General features: G+C 45.8%; 2 protein-coding genes across 2 annotated transcripts in view; both read left to right on the forward strand.

The window, feature by feature from the left end:
• Positions 1–7,584, forward strand: part of RIPOR2 (RHO family interacting cell polarization regulator 2) — a 102,219-nt gene extending 94,635 nt beyond the window's left edge. Inside the window, 2 exon segments of the mRNA XM_054017436.1 lie at positions 5,503–5,546; positions 5,548–7,584. Coding sequence (XP_053873411.1) covers positions 5,503–5,546; positions 5,548–5,655 — 152 coding nt within the window. The 3' untranslated portion in view covers positions 5,656–7,584.
• ARMH2 (armadillo like helical domain containing 2) lies at positions 5,842–24,826 on the forward strand. Its single transcript, XM_054017587.1, has 3 exons — positions 5,842–5,863; positions 13,958–14,170; positions 23,667–24,826. Exons 1-3 carry the CDS (start codon positions 5,842–5,844, stop codon positions 24,110–24,112), a joined length of 681 nt encoding a protein of 226 aa, XP_053873562.1. The 3' UTR covers positions 24,113–24,826.
• Positions 24,827–24,921: the final 95 nt, after the last annotated feature.

Here is a 24,921-nt window from a genome sequence, read left to right on the forward strand (position 1 = left end):
GATACCAGGGACCAGCTTGCTGCCTTTGTAAACTGTGTCAGGGAGATCTCAGGGACTGGCACCAGTCTACGGACCAGTCGCTGAGAAACATTGATCTAACTTACACCTTCTGACGTGGCCCTATTGGTGGGGGGGGTTTCCCTACAACTCTGCCCCCTTATTCCCTCAGCCAGTAAATTACACTGACACATATTCACCATGACAAACCAGCATGTTACTAATCCCTCTATATAGCCCCAAATTTGGCCTTCTTTTCTCAAACCCAAATAAAATTAACCTTGGGTCAGAAAGCAAGAGCAACCAAATCGATCTCATTTACCTTGCAGATCAATGTATATAGGGTGGGGAAAAGTATAGAGAAATAAAAGGGATATTAATAACCAGAGCTCTTGGGAATGCTGGGGTTCTGCAGGCAGGGAATCCAATCCCCGCTGAACTTCTTTCCAGAATCAAAGATACAATTTTCTTAACAATTAAATGTCTAGCCCTCGCAGCTATGAAGAAACCCTTCCAAACATGAACAGTGTACAGTATACTGGTGGTCTTTTTGAGTCTGCAGACAACTGGAAACAATAAATCTGTGAGATGTAAACTGGCCTTTTCATCTCAGTAGGGTGTTAATTGTTAACTGTTCCACTGGTGATCATTTCAGCAGGAACATCCAACCCCAGATTGCCTCCCACACCTCCTCTGGGGCCAAAAGCTTGATCTGTTCTCTGCTCAGCTGGCAAAACTTCCCTTTCCACCTGGACCACAAATATAGCTGCTGCAATGCACTGGTACAGTGTCAATTAAAAAAGCCCCAGCAGCACTCTGAAAAGTGAAAATGTGGGGAACAGCTTAAAATGTAATACAAATGTTACCACCACTAGGGCTTCTGCACTGACTGGAATATTTCCATATGTCATTAAAAATACATTTCTTAATTTAAATGAAGCTGCAACAGAACTTCAGCTCTGGGTCCAGAGACCTTGCCACAGCGTACCCCGGGGCCATAGCTATAACAGTTATACTGGCAACCTTGTCAGGGAGCAGGGAGATTAAGATTTAACTAGTTCCTTGTGGCTCATAGAGGTGATATTCTATGAAATTCACTCTGCACACACAGACTGTATGAGCAGATGCTATTTAGTGTAAGAGGGACAGTGACAAACTGGAGTCCTGTGGGCAGTGCTGCTCTGTCCCCCATTATTGCTATGACAGCTCGTGAGCTGGAAGAATGGTCACAGCCCTTTTTTTACATGTTGCAAGGAGTTAAATTTCCCTGACCCACACCAAGCTCACCCTCTGCAGGGCCGTCATGAAGCCTGTTTGATAGTCCACAGATTCCCCTCACTAGCTTTCCTCCTACATAGCCCCACAGCAGGATTCAACTAGAGTAGCATAGAGGACTTTGTGACCCTCTGCACCATAATGATTTTCACAATAGTGTCTCTTCTCTTGTAACAGTGCACTCACTTCTCACTAACCAAGCAGCTATTTTCATTACAACTGGTGTACTAGTGTTTAATAAAGGAGAAACACGCTGAGGATCTGATCCAGCATTCTTTATGCACCTGAAACTGATGTTCACAGAAGTTTTGAATATGAAAGAATGCAGGATCAGGCACAGAAGGGCACATCCAGCCTCCGCCTTTGTGGATGTGAAGTCCTCTTGGTTGTTAAATCGACTGGGCCAGATTAATTTGGGCGGGGGGAGGGGAAGCAACTGTGTAGATCCCTCCATTCTGCCTCCTGGTGGCAGGCAGATGTTGGGGGTTTAGTCAGTCGTTAGGCTGGAGTAATCACTAAAAGCAGCTCTGCAGCTACTCTGTGTCAGTGGGGAAGGGGAGATTCCTTTTGCCCGTACTCTTTCCCATGGAGATACCCAGGACCTAAGCCCACTATTGCAGAGCAACTGAGTATTTGAATGAGGCTAGATGCACCACTTCAGCCAAAGTTACACAAGTTCTTCAAACACTCTTTTCAGTTTATCACACTCACTGACAAGCTGCATGGAAACATCTTAAAGACACCATAATAGACGCTCAACTTAAATGTATACCTCAAATTAAAAACCATAGTAAGAGAACCAAAAAAGTGCCACTGTGGCTAAACAACAAAGTAAAAGAAGCAGTGAGAGGCAAAAAGGCATCCTTCAAAAAGTGGAAGTTAAATCTTAGTGAGGAAAATAGAAAGGAGCATAAACTCTGGCAGGTGAAGTGTAAAAATATAATTAGGAAGGCCAAAAAACAATTTGAAGAACAGCTAGACAAAGATTCAAAAAGTAACAGCAAAAATGTTAAGTACATCAAAAGCAGGAAGCCTGCTAAACAACCAGTGGGGCCACTGGACGATCGAGATGCTAAAGGAGCACAGAAAGGGGATAAGACCACAGGGGCAAAACTAAATGAATTCTTTGCATTGGTCTTCACAGCTGAGGATGTGAGGGAGATTCCCAAACCTGAGCCATTCTTTTTAGGTGACAAATCTGACTAACTGTCCCTGATTGAGGTGCCATTATAATAGGTTTCGGAACAAATTGATAAACTAAATAGTAATAAATCATTAGGATCAAATAGTATTCACCCAAGAGTTCTGAAGGAACTCAAATGTGAAATTGCAGAACTACTAACTGTGGTATGTAACCTATCATTTAAGTCAGCTTCTGTACCAGATAACTGGAGGATAGCTAATGTGACCCCAATTTTAAAAAAGCTCCAGAGGCGATCTCAGCAATTATAGGCCGGGAAGCCTGACTTCAGGACTGGGCAAACTGGTTGAAACTATAGTAAAGAACAGAACTATCAGACACATAGATGAACACTATTTGTTGGAGAAGAGTTAACATGTTTTTTATAAAGGGAAATCATGCCTAACCAATCTATTAGAATTCTTTGAGGGGGTGGGTGTCAACGAGCACGTGGACAAGGGTGATCCAATGGATATAGTGTACTTAGATTTTCAGAAAGCCTTTGCCAAAGTCCCTCACCAAAGACTCTCAAGCAAAGTAAGCTGTCATGGGAAGGTCCTCTCATGGATCAGTAACTGGTTAAAATATAGGAAGCAAAGGGTAGGAATAAGTGGTCTGTTTTCAGAACAAAAAGAGGTAAATAGTGGTGTCCTCCAGGGGTCTTTATTGGGACCAGTACTGTTCAACATATTCATAAATGATCTGGGAAAACAAAACTACTCAAAATAGTTAAGTCCAAAGCAGACTGCAAAGAGTTTTACAAAGGAACCTCACAAAACTGGGCAACAAAATGGCAGATAAAATTCAATTTTGATAAATGCAAAGTAATGCACATTGGAAAACATAATCCCACCTATACATATAAAATGGTGGGGTCTAAATTAGCTGTTACCACTGAATAAAGACATCTTGGAGTCATTGTGGATAATTCTCTGAAAACATCCATTCAGTGTGCAGTGCAGTCAAAAAAGCTAACAGACTGTTGGAAACCATTAAGAAAGGGATAGATAATACAGAAAATATCATATTGCCTCTATAAATCCATGGTACGCCACATCTTGAATACTGCATGCAGATCTGGTCACCCCCTTTCAAAAAAGATGTATTGGAACTGGAAATGCTACAGAAAAATGATTCATGGTATGGAACAGCTTCCATATGAGGAGAGATTAATAAGACTGTGACTTTGCAGCTTTGAAAAGAGATGACTAAGGGGGGATATGATGGAGATCTATAAAATCATAACTGGTGTGGAGAAAGTAAATAAGGAAATGTTATTTACTCCTCATAACACAAGAACTAGGGGTCACCAAATGTAATTAATAGGCAGTAGCTTTAAAACAAACAAAAGGAAGTATTTCTTCACACAATGCACAGTCAACCTGTGGAACTCCTTGCCAGAGGATGTTGTGAAGGCCAAGACTGTAACAGGGTTCAAAAAAGAACTAGATAAATTGATGGAGGATAGGTCCACCAAAGGCTATTAGCCAGGATGGGCAGGGATGGTGTCCCTAGCCTTTGCTTGCCAGAAGATGGGAATGGATCACTTGATGATTACCTGTTCTGTTCATTCTCTCTGGGACACCTGACATTGGCCACTGTTGGAAGACAGAATACTGGGCTAGATCAGGGATTGGCAACCTTTGGCACGCGGCCCGTCAGGGAAATCCACTGGCAGGCTGGGACGGTTTGTTTACCTGCTGCCTCCGCAGGTTCGGCCGATCGCAGCTCCCACTGGCCGCGGTTCGCCGTTCCAGGCCAATGGGGGCTGCGGGAAGCGGCAGCCAGAACATTCCTCGGCCCACGCCACTTCCCGCAGCCCCCATTGTCCTGGAATGGTGAACCGCGGCCAGTGAGAGCTGCGATCGGCCGAACCTGTGGAGGCTGCAGTTAAAGAAACCGTCCCGGCCCACCAGCGGATTTCCCTGACCGGATGAGTGCCAAAGGTTGCCGATCCCTGGGCTAGATGGACCTTTGGTCTCACCCAGTATGGGCGTTCTTATTGGCTCACCAAGAATTCATGCTATTATTGGATATGGTATTGCTTGAGACACAAAAAAATCCTTAACCCAGGGTTGTTTGTGTAAAAGATCACATTGCCACTCTGACCTGCCTTATGGCACATGGAGACCTCATTCACTTCTCTGAAAGCACATGCAAAATATTAGTTAGATTGGACATAATATGATGAAGTTCAAACAGAAAACAATAATGAAAAAGGAAAGCTGATAAGACACAACAAAAGCACTGCTTACTCTTTTCTATTTGTGACATAGGTAAACTTAGCTTGGAAAGACACAGACCATTTAGCAGTACACCTGTGCAAACAGCATCACATGATCACAAGGCTCACCTGCTTCATCTTTGCTCCAAACAAATCTTCTCCACTTAGCCCAAACATTTTGTAATGCTATTCAGACCATCTGCAAATCCATACTCCTTAATTACAGATCTGTAGCTCTCATTAAAGATTAAAGTATATCATGTTTTAATTGACTCAAATCCTTCCTTTGCCTATTTATTTTGATTATTTAAGTGCCCACAATTTTACACAATTCCATATAAAACTGAAACGTTACTACACCATCAGTGAATTTAGTAGATTGCCTGTACAAATAAAATTTAAAAATTACACTCTGGCCACCATGCTATTACATATTAATCCATCTCTTCTGAAAATGTGGTGTGAAACTGATAGCAAGAATTTTTATATACCATGCAAAAACATTTGGTAGAAGATAGCTTTTTGAGAAGACAGACAGTGGAAAAGAGTAGGCAATGGTGTTCCAATATATTTATGCAAGTAAACAGTATGTGGATTATCTACTACCACAGAGATGCAGAGTAAAAGTTTTTAAGGAATAGTTTGAACATTCACAGCACGCTCAATTTTTGTGGCTAATTTCTTAATTTGCACTGAACATATGAAAGTTCCTGTAGAAAAAGTCATCAGCAAAGCAATTCTTTCCACAGAAAGGAGTGCAGGGTGTGGGATTTTGTGTACACAAATGATGCAACGTTTTATTTATACTTTACTGTTTTGTGTTCAGGTGAAGATGGGCGACTGGCATATGAACAGCTGGATAAATTTCCTCGGGAATTTGTTAAAGTTGGAGGCCGTCGGGGGACTGAAGTTGCCACAGCTTTTTAGACTCAAGATAATCTGCCTAACAGTTAACAGTCATTATGACTGTTCACATTAATTGGAACGGTGCTGTAATTTAACTGCTTTAAAAACAAACAACCTTTTGAAGAATGCTAAAGAATGTCCAGAAAGTTAGCAACTTATCGACTTTTTAAGGGGAAAAAAAAAAGTGTAAATTCCAGTTATTGAGTTCCTATTGGCTTTTCTTCCTAGCTTATGATGGAACAGTTGTATGTTGAAGACAATGCTTCTTCAAGTGCTTCAGAGTAAATGATGTAGTTGCAGTAAATCATTCTCAGCAAACTTCTAAAAGATTTTAGAATTCAGCATCTTAATATTTTTACACAATTTTGCACTTGTTTTATTGAAGTTGTTGTTGTGTACTTTTGAAATGTGATGCTGCATCTAAAAAGGAAAAGTAGGGAGCAAACCAAGTGGATCTACAAAGCAGCTTTCTCTCCACATTGCGCTAAGTGTTGGATACCTTGCAAGGTTCCTAGCAGCATTATAGCAGCATGGACCGAAACTCAGCTACCCAGATCTATTTTACCGATGAAACATAGATCAAGTTTCTTCAAATCAAGATTTGCCTCCAGAAACAACAGGCTGTAAACCCCAGGAGATGTTATTTCACTGACTCATTTTAAATGCCTCTGCGCTGGTCTTTTATTCCTCCCTCTCACCCTCCAGTAATGAACCATGATTAATCCAGGGATTTGCTTGTGCTATCAAGCAATTACGTAGGTTTTACAGAAATAAATGGAAGGTTACATGTGCTCATTGTTCAAAAAGAAAAAGTGAATATAATACAATTGCATGAATCCTTGAAGCCATTTTTGTTTCCTAGGTTACAGGAAGGAGTGGGCTACATGCACTCTGGCTAGTGCATAGCAGCTTGCTATAGAGTAATTTCAGTATAAAGAATTAAAGCAAACTAAAGAGGACCTTGGAGCTTTAAAGACAGGGTGCAAATAAAAGCGTTTCCTCCCCCTCCAACTCCGAGTATGAAAGACTGAGTGATTCAAACTATTGATTGTAGCCCTTAAATTACACTCACCTCTTCTGTTAACTTAACAGAAGAGCATTGTTGTACTATAGTACATCTGACATGAAATACTATTTAGATGTTAATTAAAACATCCAGCTTCTGATAGACTATACAGAAAATGATCACTAATAGTTGACTTCAAAAAGAAGCCTTGTGCGCCAAATACATTGGCAGACAGTTTTTCTGACTGTGAATGTTACCAACAATGTACATACAGCTGTATATTTATAAATATATATATATATTATAAATAAATATATATATATATATTCTTCCTTTAATTAAAGATACATTTGTACAGTCTAAAATATTTACTTGTTTACTGAAGGAAATAGGCTCTTTTTACAGAAGGTTAAATAACCATGTCATGGTTTTTATATCGCAGCTACTGCATGAGCTGATTCTCCCATCATGTTCTTTTGTTCTGACATCTGCTTATTTTTTGCCTTCTAGCTTTGTGGCATTTGTACTCATATTTCCTATCACATTTAAGTTATAATAAAGAATATTTTAAATCACTAAATACATTGGTCCAAACTATAAAATGTGTGTGCTCAGCCTTCTCCACTGTGAGGACTAAATAACCTTAATACACATTTCTCAGGTTTTTGTCTACACTGGAAATTGGCCCCCAGCACCAGCCATCAGTGGCCGCTAATCACTGTAGCTGTCCCAGGGCACAGTCCATCCGTTGTGGACAAGGAACGCCTCAGTTCTCAATGGTGCAACTCCCTTCAGGCTGGCACTGGGGCAAATCCCCAAAATAGTTAATTAAGGTCTTAGTTTGCTACTTGTGGCAGCTCTCTTTGTGCAGTAGGATGGCTCCAAGGAAACAATCTGCTAGTATCAGAGTAGCAGCCGTGTTAGTCTGTATCCGCAAAAAGAAGAACAGGAGTACTTGTGGCACCTTAGAGACTAACAAATTTATTAGAGCATAAGCTTTCGTGGACTACAGCCCACTTCTTCGGATGCATATATCATGTTATATGCATCCAAAGAAGTGGGCTGTAGTCCACGAAAGCTTATGCTCTAATAAATTTGTTAGTCTCTAAGGTGCCACAAGTACTCCTGTTCTTCAATCTGCTAGTAGAGATTCACTGTTGTACTGATGTACTATCATGAAAGTATTTCATAAGAACATCTGGGGAAGGGGTTACTAGTTCTGTTTTAACAGGTCTTGTCTCCACTACAAAATTAATACACAACTTTGAAAAGTCTAGTTAAATAACAATGCTATCCACTACTTTGCAATTAGCGTAGCCAAGGGGAAGTCCTGTTCAGCATCATGTCAGCAAATCATGGTTAAACCTTGGTGCAACACTACCTAAGTGCTCTGGTTTTCACTACATCCAGGAGTCCTTGGAAATGTGTGAATGGGGCTGGGCCCCTGTATGCTGTTAATTTAGAGTTTTACACAGTACTGCAGCTTCTCATGGAATTCAGTGGCTAAAATTGCAATGCTAGCTTGTTTTTTTTCCTCTTTTGCCTTTTCATGGGTGACTAGATTTGTAGCCCTAAATTTCTGCTGGCCAGAAGATGCTAATAGTGACAGATTGTTTTAGTTATTAAAACAAAAAACACATACACAAAAAAGGCAGAAAAAACAAAGGGAAGAAAGAAGAACAGGAGTACTTGTGGCACCTTAGAGACTAACAAATTTATTAGAGCATAAGCTTTCGTGGACTACAGCCCACTTCTTCGGATGCATATGAAAGGGAAGAAAAATCAGCATGGAAAGGTGGAGGGGTATGATTAGCTGAAGTCAAGGAAATATGGAGCCAATGATCTAATGCAGGGGTCAGCAACCCTCAGAAGTGTTGTGCCAAGTCTTCATTTATTCACTCTGATTTAAGGTTTTGCGTGCCAGTAATACATTTTAACGTTTTTAGAAGGTCTCTTTCTATAAGTCTAGAATATATAACTAAACTATTGTTGTATGTAAAGTAAATAAAGTTTTTAAAATGTTTAAGAAGCTTCATTTAAAATTATATTAAAATGCAGAGCCCCCCGGACCGGTGGCCAGGACCTGGGCAGTGTGAGTGCCACTGAAAATCAGCTCACATGCCGCCTTTGGCATGCGTGCCATAGGTTGCTCTAATGCTAGTTTCCAGTACCCACCATCTACACAAGGCATTTCAAGCCAGATTTATTTAAGGTGTAGAGCTTTTTCACAACACTAGACCCAGGGTGCGGGGAGTAATCATTATGTGATTGGTATTATCTGAATTTCTGCAAAGCAAAATGAGAAATTATTTTAATCGTGTTTTAAATAAAAACATTATTTTGGAAATATAATAGGCTTGTGTCTAGTTTCTGTTGTTCCTTCCCTCCCTACTCTAAGGGTATGTCTACACTACGAAATTAGTTCGAATTTATAGAAGCCGGTTTTATTGAAATCGGTTGTATACAGCCGATTGTGTATGTCCACACAATAAAATGCTCTAGGTGCTCTAGTCGGCAGACCGCGTCCACAGTACGAGGCTAGCGTCGACTTCCGGAGCATTGCACTATGGGTAGCTATCCCACAGCTATCCCACAGTTCCCGCAGTCTCCGCCGCCCCTTGGAATTCTGGGTTGAGATCCCAATGCCCGGATGATGCAAAACAGTGTCGCGGGCGGTTCTGGGTACATGTCGTCAGGCCCCTCCCTCCCCCGTCACAGCAACGGCAGACAATAGATTCGCGCCTTTTTACCTGGGTTACCTGGGTTACCTGTGCAGACAACATGGAGCCCGCTCAGCACAGCTGAGCTCACCGTCACCATATGTCCTCTTGGTGCCGGCAGACGTGGGACTGCATTGCTACACAGCAGCAGCCCCTTGCCTTTTGGCAGATGATGGTATATTATGATTGGTACCCATCATCATCGTACTGGTATGGCTGTCACTCATGCTGCAGCGTCGGCTGCCACCTTAAGATGTAAAAAATAGATTTGTTCTGTGTTCATTTGCTTCCCCTTCCTCCGTGAAATCAACGGCCTGCTAAGCCCAGGGTTTCCAGTTTAATCTTTGGGGGGACCATTCTGTGTGACAGTTGTTTGTGTTTCTCCCTGTTCCTGTACCTGTACGCCATGTCGTCACTCGGCCCTCCCTCCCTCCCTCCCGCCCTCCTTCTCCTGGTCCATCAGATACTACTTTCGCGCCTTTTTTCTGACCAGGCGCCATAGCTAGCACTGGGATCATGGAGCCCGCTCAGATCACCGCGGCAATTATGAGCACTATGAACACCACGCGCATTGTCCTGGAGTATATGCAGAGCCAGAACATGCCAAGGCGAAACCCGGACCAGGCGAGGAGGCGATTGCAGCACGGCGACGAGAGTGATGAGGAAATTGACATGGCCATAGACCTCTCACAAGGCACAGGCCCCAGCAATGTGGAAATCATGGTGTCACTGGGGCAGGTTGATACCGTGGAACGCCGATTCTGGGCCCGGGAAACAAGCACAGACTGGTGGGACCACATCATATTGCAGGTGTGGGACGATTCCCAGTGGCTGCGAAACTTTCGCATGCGTAAGGCCACTTTCATGGAACTTTGTGACTTGCTTTCCCCTGCCCTGAAGCGCCAGAATACCAAGATGAGAGCAGCCCTCACAGTTGAGAAGCGAGTGGCGATAGCCCTGTGGAAGCTTGCAACGCCAGACAGCTACCGGTCAGTCGGGAATCAATTTGGAGTGGGCAAATCTACGGTGGGGGCTGCTGTGATCCAATTTGCCAGGGCAATGAAAGACCTGGTGATAGCAAGGGTAGTGACTCTGGGCAACGTGCAGTCAATAGTGGATGGTTTTGCTGAAATGGGATTCCCAAACTGTGGCGGGGCCATAGACGGAACCCATATCCCTATCTTGTCACCGGAGCACCAAGCCACCGACTACGTAAACCGCAAGGGGTACTTTTCAATGCTGCTGCAAGCCCTGGTGGATCACAAGGGACGTTTCACCAACATCAACGTGGGATGGCCGGGAAAGGTACATGATGCTCGCGTCTTCAGGAACTCTGCTCTGTTTCGAAAGCTGGAGGAAGGGACTTTCTTCCCGGACCAGAAAGTAACCATTGGGGATGTTGAAATGCCTATCGTGATCCTTGGGGACCCAGCCTACCCCTTAATGCCATGGCTCATGAAGCCGTACACAGGCAGCCTGGACAGGAGTCAGGACCTGTTCAACTACAGGCTGAGCAAGTGCCGAATGGTGGTGGAATGTGCATTTGGACGTTTAAAAGCGCGCTGGCGCAGCTTACTGACTCGCTCAGACCTCAGCGAAAAGAATATCCCTATTGTTATTGCTGCTTGCTGTGCGCTCCACAATATCTGTGAGAGTAAGGGGGAGACCTTTATGGCGGGGTGGGAGGTTGAGGCAACTCGCCTGGCCGCTGATTACGCGCAGCCAGACACCAGGGCGGTTAGAGGAGCACAGCAGGGCGCGGTGCGCATCAGAGAAGCTTTGAAAACGAGTTTTGTGACTGGCCAGGCTACTGTGTGAAACTTCTGTTTGTTTCTCCTTGATGAACCCTGCAACCCCCCCCCCCCCGACCCGGTTCACTCTACTTCCCTGTAAACCAACCACCCCACCCCACCCTCCCCTCCCCCTTGCAGAGGCAATAAAGTCATTGTTTTTTCACATTCATGCATTCTTTATTAGTTCCTTACAGAGGTAGGGGGATAATTGCCAAGGTAGCCTGGGATGGGTGGGGGAGGAGGGATGGAAAAGGACACACTGCATTTTAAAACTTTAACTCTTATTGAAGGCCAGCCTTCTGATGCTTTGGCGATCATCTGGGGTGGAGTGACTGGGTGGACGGAGGCCCCCCCACCGTGTTCTTGGGCGTCTGGGTGAGGAGGCTATGGAACTTGGGGAGGAGGGCTGTTGGTTACACAGGGGCTGTAGCGGCGGTCTCTGCTCCTGCTGCCTTTCCTGCAACTCAACCATACGCTCGAGCATATCACTTTGATGCTCCAGCAGACGGAGCATTGCCTCTTGCCGTCTATCTGCAAGCTGACGCCACCTATCGTCTTCAGCCCGCCACTTGCTCTGTTCTTCCCGCGATTCAGCCCGCCACCTCTCCTCTCGTTCATATTGGGCTTTTCTCATCTCCGTCATTGACTGCCTCCACGCATTCTGCTGTGCTCTATCAGCCTGGGCGGACATCTGCAGCTCCGTGAACATCTCGTCCCTCGTCTTACGTTTTCTCTTTCTAATGTTCACGAACCTCTGCGAAGGAGAAACATTTGCAGCTGGTGGAGGAGAAGGGAGAGGTGGTTAAAAAAGACACATTTTAGGGAACAATGGGTACACTCTTTCATTACAAGGTCGCATATTTCGGCTTGCAGGCAGCCATCGTAGGCCACAGTGTTTTGGCTTTTTTAACCTTCTTAACATGCGGGAAAGGTTGCAAACAGCAGCGCATTTCCCATATCAAGGATGAATTGGGTTGTCCATTTAAAATGGGGTTTCAATGTAAAAGGAGGGGGCTGCGGTTTCCCGGTTAACATGCGGCACAAACACAAGTAAACCACCCCCCCCCCCCACACACACACACGATTCTCTGGGATGATCACTTCACCCCTCCCCCCCACCGCGTGGTTAACAGCGGGGAACATTTCTGGTCAGAAGAGCAGGAACGGGCGCCTCTGAATGTCCCCCTTAATAAAATCACCCCATTTCAACCAGGAGAGCTTTCTGGAGATGTCCCTGGAGGATTTCCGCTCCATCCCCATACACGTTAACAGACTTGCTTGCTTTTTTTTTGTAATGTTTACAAATATTTACAAAGTTACACTCACCAGAGGTCTCCTGTGTGCCCTGAGGGTCTTGGGTGAGTTCGGGGGTTACTGGTTCCAGGTCCAGGGTCACAAACATATCCTGGCTGTTGGGGAAACCGGTTTCTCCACTTCCTTGCTGCTGTGAGCTACCTACAGTACCTCCATCGTCATCTTCCTCGTTCCCCGAACCGTCTTCCCTGTGTGTTTCTCCAGTGAGAGAGTCATAGCACACGGTTGGGGTAGTGGTGGCTGCACCCCCTAGGATCGCATGCAGCTCCGCGTAGTAGCGGCAAGTTTGCGGCTCTGCCCCGGACCTTCCGTTTGCTTCTCTGGCTTTGTGGTAGGCTTGCCTTAGCTCCTTAATTTTCACGCGGCACTGCTGTGTGTCCCTGTTATGGCCTCGGTCCTTCATGGCCTTGGAGATCTTTTCTAATACTTTTCCATTTCTTTTACTGCTACGGAGTTCAGCTATCACTGCTTCATCTCCCCATATGGCGAGCAGATCTCGTACCTCCCGTTCGGTCCATGCTGGAGCTCTTTTGCGATCCTGGGAGGACTCCATGACGGTTACCTGTGCTGATGAGCTCTGCGTGGTCACCTGTGCTCTCCACGCTGGGCAAACAGGAAATGAAATTCAAACCTTCGCGGGTCTTTTCCTGTCTACCTGGTCAGTGCATCTGAGTTGAGAGCGCTGTCCAGAGCGGTCACAATGAAGCACTGTGGGATAGCTCCCGGAGGCCAATAACATCGAATTCCGTCCACACTACCCCAATTCCGACCCGCAAAGGCCGGTTTTATCGCTAATCCCCTCGTCGGAGGTGGTGTAAAGAAACCGGTTTAAAGGGCCCTTTAATTCGAAAGAAAGGGCCTCGTTGTGTGGACGTGTCCAGGCTTAATTCGGTTTAACGCTGCTAAAGTCGACCTAAACCCGTAGTGTAGACCAGGCCTAAAATAAGTGTACAGCCCCTGGTTATAGCATGCTGCACACATTGTTTTAAACCAGTGGTTCTCAAACTATTATACTGGTGACCCCTTTCACATAGCAAGCCTCTGAGTGCGACCCCCCCCCCTTTATAAATTAAAACCACTTGTTTATATATTTAACACCATTATAAATGCTGGAGGCAAAGTGGGGTTTGGGATGGAGGCTGACAGCTCGCCCCCCCCCCCGTCATGTAATAACCTCACGACCCTCTGAGGGGTCCCGACTCCCAGTTTGAGAACCCCTGTTTTAAACCAACTGAATACATTTACATTCAGACATCTGAAGATGATAATGTGTTACAATGAAATGGGGGCATTAGGGCATAGGACATTCATTTGCTAAAATAAATCCTCTGATGTCATCAGATTCTGTGTGACAACAAAGAGCTGCTTCCATTTTTCATTCTGTTTATTAACTTTATTCTAAAGTGTTGCTTAGTTACTAACCTGAATGATTTTCTTCAAAATCAGAATACTCTTTCTTTCCAGCTGTTTCCTATTTAATTTCAGAGCACACAGATTTCTACACACACTGAAGAAAGTCATTAAGGACAACTTCTTGAGGAGTCACTGAAAGTATGTTTAAGAAGCTCCAAGCTTGTTATGAAACTTACATCAAAACCTTTTTCTCTTCTGTGAAGGAAGAGCCCTACACTCCAACTGGCAGCATTTTTCATAAGCAAAAAATTGTTAGATATGGCACCAATTTGAGGAACACACAACTACCCCTGGAACAGAGAGCTGAAGCTGCAAAAAATATTGGTCTGCTAGCGTACACAGGTAACAAGGCAAACTGGCTTGTTGAAATATTTCTTCTGCTTTCTTGTTTGCTATTTCAGTATAATTTAAACCTGCAGTTTCATATATGTGCTAAAATAAGGCTAGTGTTTTTCATGTAGCTTGTTGAAAAACTAGGCAAATATCTAGATGAATTGACATACCCCCTGGAAGATCTCTGCATACCCCAGGGATACGCAAAGCTCTGGTCGAGAACCACTGCACTACAGTTTAAAACTGTATGAACTGTAAGGATAAATAGTAATAATACAGTGAGCTTGTTTAAGAGAAGAAGGGGTTCTCTGAGCCTGCCAGACAGCAAGCCTACTATAATTGTCAGAAATATTCATAATCAGTTGCCATCAATGTTCAAAACTGTGATACGTTAAATAAAGTCATAGTACCACTGTGGGTAGAGGAGACCTTCCTCCTTCTAAATGTTAGAAAAACTACAGAGAAAAGTTTCTGGTATGTTGTGATCCAAGTACACACTGCTGGCAGATATTCTATTACTGGGGAGTGTAAAGTCAGCCAAAAACTCAAAAAGAAAGTGGTTCAGTAGATGTGAAACTCGGGTTTTTGGCCATCTAGAATCTGGAATAGGAAGGCCAGTCATGGAATGAGAGATCTAATGAACATGTCTCCATCACACAATTTTTTCCAAAGAAAATTTATGTGTAACTCACTCATCATGTGTTCTGCAATCTGGCCAAGTTTTCTAGAGAATAGCTCAGCCAAGTTCAGAAGCCAGACTGGCAGCAGTCAGTGGATTTATGCAACAGTGCCCAAGAACCCACGTAAATCACCATCACTTGTAACATCTGCATTTTAAAATGCTCACTTAATTAAATATTTTTGCCACTAAAAAAGGCCTATCAGCCCAAAACTAATGCAGAGATGCTTTTACTCTGTTCTAGCCCACGAAAGCTTATGCCCAAATAAATCTGTTAGTCTTTAAGGTGCCACAAGTACTCCTTGTTGTTTTTGCTGATACAGACTAACACAGCTACCACTCTGATACCTGTCATTTGCAAGAAAGACAACCAGTGGTTCTTGTTCTGAAGTTATTTCCAGTCTATTCCATCTGCTGCCACTGACAGTTTCAATGGCAAATCCTGACCCCACTGCACAGCCCAATCAACCAGACTGGGCACTGGAGAGACCTGATGAGTTTGTGGGAGAAGATGTTCTCTGAAGCTGAGCTGCAGCTCTTTGATGGGAATGACTGGTGGACCGGTAACATTACTGAGCCTGCTCTCAACTCTTCCCTCAACCTGCCTGTGTTGCTGGATTACTTGGCTAATCCATGTAGCTGTGCACAACTGGTTTGAGATCCCCGAATTCTGTCCCACTACTGCCACTCTTCAATGATACCACCTCGGTTTTGCAGCATGCAGTGAATTCTGCATTGACCGAGCAGGAATGGTGGGGAAGGGGAAGGAGGCGAGAGAAGAGGGGGCAGATTCAGATTTACCCTTATATAACTAGATTGCATTTTAGTAGTCAGTGATACCACAAGGTGCCTTCTAAGCGTTTATTCCTTGGACAAAGACCCCAAATGTTTTTTTAGGACATGAAATCTTTTTTTTTTGAATTGCAATGTGCTATTGTTCTGATAAAAAGGAAAAATAATGTGTGTTAAATATGCCCTCTAGCAGGAAATAAAGATGATAAATATCAGAATCAGATTAAAGAACAACAGACTGTAAGCAGCTCAAAGGCTCAGCAGATTTTCAAATTGCTAGCCCCCAATTTCAAATGCAGTTCTGAAAAAACACAAACTACTCCTGGGGGAATTCTGCGCCACTGTGCATGTCCAGAATTCATGTCCCCTGCAGATTTCTTTGCTTCCCCACAGAAAAAAATGACTTTCTGACAGGGAAGCAAAGGGAAGTTGCAAGAGCAGTCACGCACCACTCCCTAGCAATGCAGGTACATTGTTTCAGGCAGCTAGAAGAGAGGTAAATCACCCTGGGGCTGAGGACATCCCAGCCAGTGGCACCTACCTTGAGCCGGGATCAGCTGCTAGTCCCGGCTGGGCTGGAGGCAGGAGAAGATGGGACTTCCTCTGCCCCTGTAAGGAGTGGCTGGGGCTGTGTCAGACCTACCCCCAGCAACCTCCCCCAGCTACAGGAAGCTCAGCATCCACCCCTGCTTCCTGCCCCCATCACTCCTCAGCTGTGGGGGGTAGGGATCATTGTACGGGGAGCTGCTCCCCCATCCACCTAACCCCTGTGCATCCAGACCTCTCATACCCAGACACCCCTGCCAACCCTCACCCCATACATCCAGAACCCCCCTAGCACTGCATACCTGAACCCCACCCCACTGAACCTCAACCCCTACACCCAGATCACTCCCCGCACTGAGTTCCTTGCACTCAAACCTCCAGTAATGAGCCCCCTTCCCACATCACCTTGAGTCACCACAGCCAGGCCCTCACGACACTGACCCCAATGAGCCTCTGTGCATCCAGATCTTCCCCACTGAGCTGCCTGCACCTAGACTGTCCCACACAGAAGCCTCTCATCCCCACACCTTTATCCCTCCACACTGAGCCCGTCCACACTTGGACCTTGCCTGGTTGAGCCTGCCTGCCCCACACCTGGTGTGCCTGGCACAGAGCCCCAGGGTGTGGGCAAGTCCAGGCCTTATGCTTATCTGGTGCAGCCTCACCACTGAGTGTGTCCCGGGGATGAGGGGGCTGCAGGGTTATCTCCCACCTTCATGCAGCCAGTGGCCTGTGCTCCACACTGCCATGCTGGAGCCTCTTTATTTATTCATTGACTATTAAAACTTGCAGAATTTGAAAATATTGTGTGCAGAATTTTTAATTTTTTGGTGCAGAATGTCCTCAGGAGTAACACACATGCAGAAATACCACTTAAGAACAGTAAATAATGCAATGTGTATCCTCTTTGCTGATGAACATATTTATACATGTGCAATCTAGAAAATAAACACATTAGACCAACATGCCTCGGGTAGGCAACTAAGTGCCAAATACCAAGGGATTTCAGTAGCCCTTCCAAGAAGCCATTATAGTATAATAAAAGCCCTTCATTTTCAGTTTTTACTGATTTTTAAGGAAAGTTTCCCAGGTTTTACAAAAGCTATTATTTGTTTTTTTACCAATTTTTGCTCAAGTTTTGGATCACTTACATACATGAAAATACTGATTATGTTAAGAAAATCCAATACATTAAATAGATGTTAATAATAAATTAATCTAAATGAAAATGTGAAGCTGGCTGCTAAGTAAGGCAATATAATGGAAGATACACACATATAGATGCATACATGTGCATATGTACGTACTGTTACCAGTTCATGAAATAAAACAGCATTAAGCTGCTTTTACTCTCAATATCTTTACTTTTCGGTAATTGTTGTTGTTTTTCTGTCCTCCCATCCCCCCAACATTAGCCTCAACGTTTACCCAGAAAACTGAGATAAATTTTTTTGCACCATTTTCCACCTCTCTTTTCATTTTTTATAACAAAAACCAATACATTCCTGGAAAGTGTTAAACAAAATAAAAACCAAACAGAAGGGAGTGAGTATGTATAATGCATACACCTTCAGATGTTATGCCTTGGGTAGAATGGGTTTTTAAATTTTCATTTTCATTGTTACTTGGCCTTATTTGCCAGTAAATAAGCTCCTCTTCCCCTATACTACTTTTAAGTACCCTTATTTTCTACTATAAAAAAATCAGGGTCCAGCTGTTTCTATGCTGAATCTCTGAACAAACAATCCCTGCTGAAATGTCTGAGATCTGAGGGTAGTCTAACTCCCAATCTGGCAAACCTGTAGGGTTTGGAGCACCCGAGAGCCCAAGCTCATCAAAGCACAGTTCAAGTAAGACACGCTAGGACCACAGAATAGAAGCAGACAGGCCCCCTATTCCTTTAAGGCAATGAGAGGAGTTATTGCAATGAGCAATGTGAGAAGGAAAGTCAGCCAGCTGCCCAATGAAGAGGCACAATGGTGTGCCTGGCTTTTTGAAAAGCAGGCCCAATATATTCAGATTCTATCACTGGTAATTTTATCCTGCCAAACTAAATTCCCACTGCAGTTTAATTGGATATCAAGTTCTTCTCTTCATCTGCTAAGTAGTGTTGCTTTTTGTAACACAGCTGCATTCCATAAACGTGTTCCCTATTTATTTACCACACAAACCATAAACAGCCTACAGTATGTATAGGAAGTAGTTTACATATATACTAGATGTAGTTTGTGTGTATACACACACAGGATGTGTCAAGTGATTATCATTGATTATATATATTGCTAATTCTTACATAGGATACTTTTAATTTGTGTATTAAATTTGAAAAGTATGTGAGGATTCTTCGGATAATATATTGTAATAAATCCAACTCTGCACTTTTAGAGCATATTTCGAGTGCTTTGTAAACATTTTTAATTAATCACAACACCCCTGTGGGCATATGCAAATATTGGCCCCATGTTTCAGATACTGAAATTGGTGCATTGAAAGGTTAAAGCCCAGATCCTCAAAGGAATTTAAGTGCCTAACTGCCATTGAAATCAATCAGAGTTAGGTACCTAAGTTTTTGAGGATCTGGGTCCAGGTGGCCTGACCAAGGTCACAAAGCGTGTGGCAGAGAGAGGAAGAAAACCTGTATGTTTCATCTCCCAGTTCTACAATTTAGGGCCCATCTATACTTGCAAAGTTACAGCACCGGCAGTTTTAGCACCGCTCAGAGAGCGCTGAAGGAAAACCACTGTTGCGTGTTCACACTTGCAGCACTTGCGGTGCTATTCGGAGCGGTGCACTCTGGGCACCTATCCCACAGAGCACCTCTTTCTCTTTTGCCACTAAGACTTGTGGAAAGGCGGAAGGGGTCACAGGGCATCCTGTTCCCTGTCCCAATGCCCCATAATGCATTGCTTCGCATCCCAGCAATCCCTGTGCTTCTATCCTCATTTGGCGTCATCTTTCAACGGTTTGTGTACTGCGCGCCCTCTTCTGCCTCTTTCTGGCTGCAGGAATGGATCCCGAACTGTTGACCAGAATGCTGCTCGCACTGACCAACACGTCACGAGTGTCAGTGGAGTTATTCCTTAAACTACAAAGGCAAAAGGAGTGTGACATTGATCTCGCCACACATACTAGCTACGACACGAGAACGCTTGTGTCATTCACGGAGGTGCTGACCACAGTGGAATGCTGCTTTTGGTCTCGGGAAACAAGCACTGAGTGGTGGGATCACATCGTGATGCATGTCTGGGATGACAAGCAGTGGCTGCAGAACTTTCAGATGAGGAAAGCCACTTTCATGGGACTGTATGATGAGCTCACCCCAGCCCTACGATGCCAGGACATGAGAATGAGCGCTACCCTGTCGCTGGAGAAGCACGTAGCAATTGCACTGTGGAAGCTAGCTACTCCAGACTGCTACCAATCAGTCGCTAACCAGTTCAGAGTGGGAAAGTCGACTGTTGCAGTCATGTTGATGGAAGTGTGCAGGGCCATTAATTGCATCCCGCTCCAAAAGACCGTGACTGTGGGCAACATACGTGAAATTGTGGATGGCTTTGCACAAATGGGCTTTCTTAACTGCAGAGGGGCAATACATGGCACGCACATTCCAATTCTGGCACCAGACCACCTAGCCACCACGTACATTAATTGCAAGGAGTATTTCTCAATGGTTCTCCAGGCGCTTGTGGATCACCATGGGCGTTTCACAGACATTAACGCAAGCTGGCCTGGAAAGGTGCATGACGCACGCATCTTTCGGAACACTGGCCTGTTCAGGAAGCTGCAAGTAGGGACTTTCTTCCCAGACTAGATGATCACTGTATGGGAAGTCGAAATGCCCATTGTGATCCTGGGAGATCCTGCTTACCACTTAATGCTGTGGTTCATGAAGCCATACACGTGGCAATTTGACAGCAGCAAGAAGCAGTTCAACAACAAGCTGAGCAAGTGCAGAATGACTTGAGTATGCATTTGGCCATTTAAAAGCCCGCTGGCGATGCCAGTAGGGGAAGCTGGACAAGGCTAATGACACTATTCCTATGCTTATAGCCGCGTGCTGTACGCTCCATAATATTTGTGAAGGGAAGGGTAAAAGCTTCTCTCAGCACCGGACCACAGAGGCTCAGCACCTGGAAACTGAGTTTGAACAGCCAGAGACCGGGGCTATTAGAGGGGCACAGTGCAGGCTATAAGGATCAGGGATGCTTTGAGAGAGCAATTTGAAGCTGAAAGCCAGTAATATTTGTTGCTATGCTCAGGACTGCAGTGCTTGTAAGGAGGTGATTGGTGCACATGATACAAGAAGGGGACATAACATAATTGCATATTGCTTTGCAGTCTCTTTTTGCTTTCACTTAATAGAATAAAGACTGCTTTCAAACAAACACAATTATTTTATTCAAAGACAACAACCAGAGGAGAGAATCAAATGAAAAAAAATCATCAGCAGGGAGAGGGAGGGGGGAAGGGAAGGTCTCAAGAGGCGGAGAGGTCCAGGGACGACTACAGATTTGTGTATGTTCAGGGATCATACCCAACCTTCTCCTTTGGAGTACAATGCCATGGGTGCTGTACTTCAGCAGGGATAAACTACAGAGGGACGGGTGTTGAGTGCAGTGAGTCCACAGGGCTGGACTGTGACCAGGTAGGAGTGGAATGCAGCGGCTACAAACTGGAGCCAGGAGGTTGATAAGAGTGTGTTGGCAGGATGGGGGGGGGGGGAGGGAGAAGGGGACACACATGGGAAAGAGTTTTGCGACAGCTGCTGGGGAAGGCGGGCAAGGAGGTGCTCGGTTTGAAGAGCTAGTACCGCCTGGAGCATGTCCGCTTGGCGCTCCATAACTGATGAGAGCCGCTCCATGGCTTCTTTCTGGTGTACTGCATTCTCCTTTCGGACCCTCTTCTCGCTGTCCTGCCACTCCTCCAATTCCTTTTTCTTGGTGGCGGAGTGCATCATAACATCACGCATAAAGTCCTCCTTAGTTCTTCTTGGATGCTTCCTAATTCTTTGCAACCATTCTGCCGCCGATAAAGAGGGAGGCTGTGCTCCCAAGGTCATCTCTGAGAAGTTTAAATGCAACATTTTACAAAAGCAGTATTGTTTCCAACACAGACAACACTGTTTCAGTGCTTTAAAACACAGCCAGTACTCATACACCTGTCACTAACTGGCTGACCCCAGGCAAGCACACAAAAGCCACAAGACCCCCAAAATCGTGAGTAGCCGCAGGGGCATGATAAATCGTTGTTCTCGGACCCTGCTGTACATTGGGCAGGTGGCTCTTGGGCACTTGGAGAGAGCCAGCACTGTAGGGTGGGCCTGATAATCATTCCTGTCCCCACACTTTCCACAGGAAGTGATCATTATGGAAGAGATCTTGCTGCTGAGGGTGAGCAGGGAATCAAGGGAGCATCTTTTTCAAGCCTGCAGCTTCCGCCCTGGCCCCTTTGCAGCTAACCTGTGTGCAGCAATGGTCTCCCTCCCCCCCCCCGCCCCATGAGGGCACAATGGCGTGGGAAAGTTACCGTTAATAGGGCAAGAAACAAAGACGCTCTGCCAAGGAACCTGTGGCAGCAAATTGCCCAATATCTCCATGACAGTTTCCTGGAGATCTCTGAGGGAGATTCCCAGGAAGTGAGGGAGTGTATCGACAGCCTGTTCCACTGTTCAAACTAGGCATGCGGTGGGAGACAAGCCTGCTTTCTGCAACCCTCCTGCCCCCAACTCCTCGTTTCAGCAATTCCCAAAGTCATATCCACTTACCAGGGGCCTCCTCTCCTGTTTGCACTTTGCCAAGATCCGACTGCTGTGACTGGCTAGGCTCCTCCAGGGTAGAAAAGAGCTCCTGACTGCACGCATTTCTGGCCCCCAGGTCTCCATAGATGAAGGGCAGACGAGGAGCAGGTCCCAAGCCTCGGGGGGGGGGGCGGAGGGGGCCCGCCCAGGCCTCCACGGGCAGGGAGCGGGGGGGGGGCTAGCCCCAGGCCTCCGCCGGGGAAGCAAGGAGCAGGCCCCAGGCCTCCACGGGGGGGGGGGGAAGGAGGGGAGAGCAGGTTGCAAGCCTCTGCAGGGGGGGGGCACCCAAGCCTCCACAGGGATGGAGCGCAGGGGGTGGGGGCTGGCCCCAGGCCTCCACAGGGGGAGGAGCAGATCCCAGGCCTCGGGAGGGGGCAGGGCTGGCTTGGGGAGCAGGGGGGGAACCACCCCCCAGCACTCACCAGTGGTCTGGCTGCAGCTGGGTCACTTGCACTCTCGCTGCCGGTGAGTGCAGCCCCGGCCCTGCTGCAGAGCTCAAGGGAGCGGAGGTGGAGCTGGGCAGGGCCGGGAAGAGGCCGGGCTGGAGCAGAGAAGGGGAGGGGGGCCCTGGGTTAGAGCCAGAGCTGGGGCTAGAGCAGCACGCAGCTGTGCAGGGCACCAGGAAATTTGGGGCACCAAATTTCCTGGTGCCCTACACAGCCGCATACTTTGCATATGGGTAAGGACGGCCCTGCCCCACTTCATCCAAGATTGCCTCCTCCTGGCTTGGTCCACTCACGACTGGCCCATAAACCAACAAAGTATCCACAGGGTCCTTCGCAGTGGAGGTGGGGTCACCACCGAGTATCACATCCAGCTCTTTGTAGAACCGGCAGCTCGTGGGCACAGCACTAGAATGGCAGTTTGCCTCCCGTGCCTTGTGGAAGGCATTCCGCAGCTCCTTCACTTTGACCCTGCACTGCAATGTGTCCCGGTCATGGCCCTTTTCTATCATGTATCTAGAAATCTGTCCGTAGGTATCATAATTCCGACAGCTGGAGCGCAGCTGTGACTGCACTGCCTCCTCTCCCCAAATACCAATGAGGTCCAGCAGCTTGGTCTTGTCCAAGTGGAGGGAATCACCTGGTGCATGGAGCAGGCCTGGCCACCTGGAATGATGCACTGAGACCACTGTGCAGATCACCGAGCAAACAGGAAGGGGACTTTCAAATTTGCAAAGGAATGTATGGGGTGGGGCTGCCGCTTGGTCACCTGAGGGCAGGGCAGTAGAGTTCAAACCGATGGCCAGAGAGGTGAGAACAGGCATTATGGGACACCTCCTGGAGGCCAATTGCAGTGCTAGTCACCATTGTGTCTATGCTGGCAGCGCAGTGCTGTAGCTCTGGCGCAGAAAGCTGTAGGCTCTTGTCGGGGTGCTTTTTTTAGAGCGCTGACTGTGTGCAGTTTCTGCGCACTAAGTGGTATGGTAGTGTGTACACCTCGGGAGTTACAGCGCTCAAAGCTGCTTTATTGCACACAAACTTGCCAGTGTAGACGGGACTCAGCCTCATGGCTATCCTTCACCTATACAGTAGTTTCCTTAGTGGCGCACAATGGATTGGGTATGTTCCAACACAAGGGAACTAATTTAAAGGTTCTGTGGTAGCCTTAGCTCAGAATTTCCAATGTACATGCAAATGATTAACTAGCCAATGACCTACTAGAGATAAAGATAGCTTCTTCAATTGCAGGTGGGCCAAATGCTGGAATGCATGCAGCAGAATACATCCAGGACCTAATTGATATCTTGCACATGCCAGATACTTCAGCAAATGTGAGGATCCTGGTGCTCCAAGGGCTGTGCGGTATTTGCTATATAAATTACAGTAACCAAAACAAGGTAAAAGATCTAAATCTTGCTGAAGTTCTTCTTGTTTGTCTCATTGAAGATGAAAATTCATCCCCAGCTAGCAACCATATTACCATGGTTAAGTTCTGGGTTTGTTACCTTCTGACTGTCCTTTGTTGCAACAATATCCCTTACATCAGAATATTCCAAGAATTGGGAGGTCAACTGCTGGAAACCAAGCTGAAAATCCTGTCTAGCATGGAATGGTCTGGCTGGCCAGATAATTATGCAGAAGTACTATTTTCCCTTTTGGGGTTTTACAAAGGTCAACTTCCTTCTGGTATTTAAAATGAAATAACCCTCTCAAGGATTGTTATAATCTGTGAACTATTTACATGGCATAATAAAGAAAATGAAGACAAATTAAATAATGTCACTCTTCCTCTTCCCCATCCCCCAAGAACTAGTTTGGAATTAAAATTAACAGGAGCTAGCTCAGCTCCTATGCTCACCCATTATTCACCCTCTCCCCTCACTCGAAAGTCAGGACTACATTACAGAACAGGTAATCTGCCATCAGGTTCATTTTCCCCAGCCAATGCCTTACTAAAAACCTTTCTTCTCCTTTCCCTTCCTGACACACCCTGCACAGTCACTTCAAAGGATTCCAGACTAATACTCTCTTGAATACTCGGCTGGAGCAGGGGTTAGTGTGACCTTGGTGCACCATAGCCCCAACAGGATGTGATATGTCTGAAGACGCTCGTCAGCATATTGATTCAGCAGAACTTGGGGAGGGGCACATTGCTTTTTTCTAAAAGGCCTGCTCCTATTGACATTACAATAAACGGGTAGTATCAGACTCTAAAGGAATACTAAGGCTAGGTCTACACTACCCGCCTGAATCGGTGGGTAGAAATCAACCTCTCGGGGATCGATTTGGGACGCGACAATCGATCCCCCGAATCGATGCTCTTACTCCACCAGCGGAGGTGGGAGTAAGCGCCATCGACGGGAAGCTGCAGAGGTCGATTTTGCCGCCGTCCCTACAGTGGGGTAAGTCAGCTGAGATACATCGAATTCAGCTACCCTCCCCCCCACCCCCCCCATAGTGAAGACCTGCCCTATGATACATCAATATTAACACCCCCCCACAC

The sequence above is a fragment of the Malaclemys terrapin genome, chromosome 2 (genome assembly GCF_027887155.1).
Source record: "Malaclemys terrapin pileata isolate rMalTer1 chromosome 2, rMalTer1.hap1, whole genome shotgun sequence".
NCBI lineage: Eukaryota > Metazoa > Chordata > Testudines > Emydidae > Malaclemys > Malaclemys terrapin.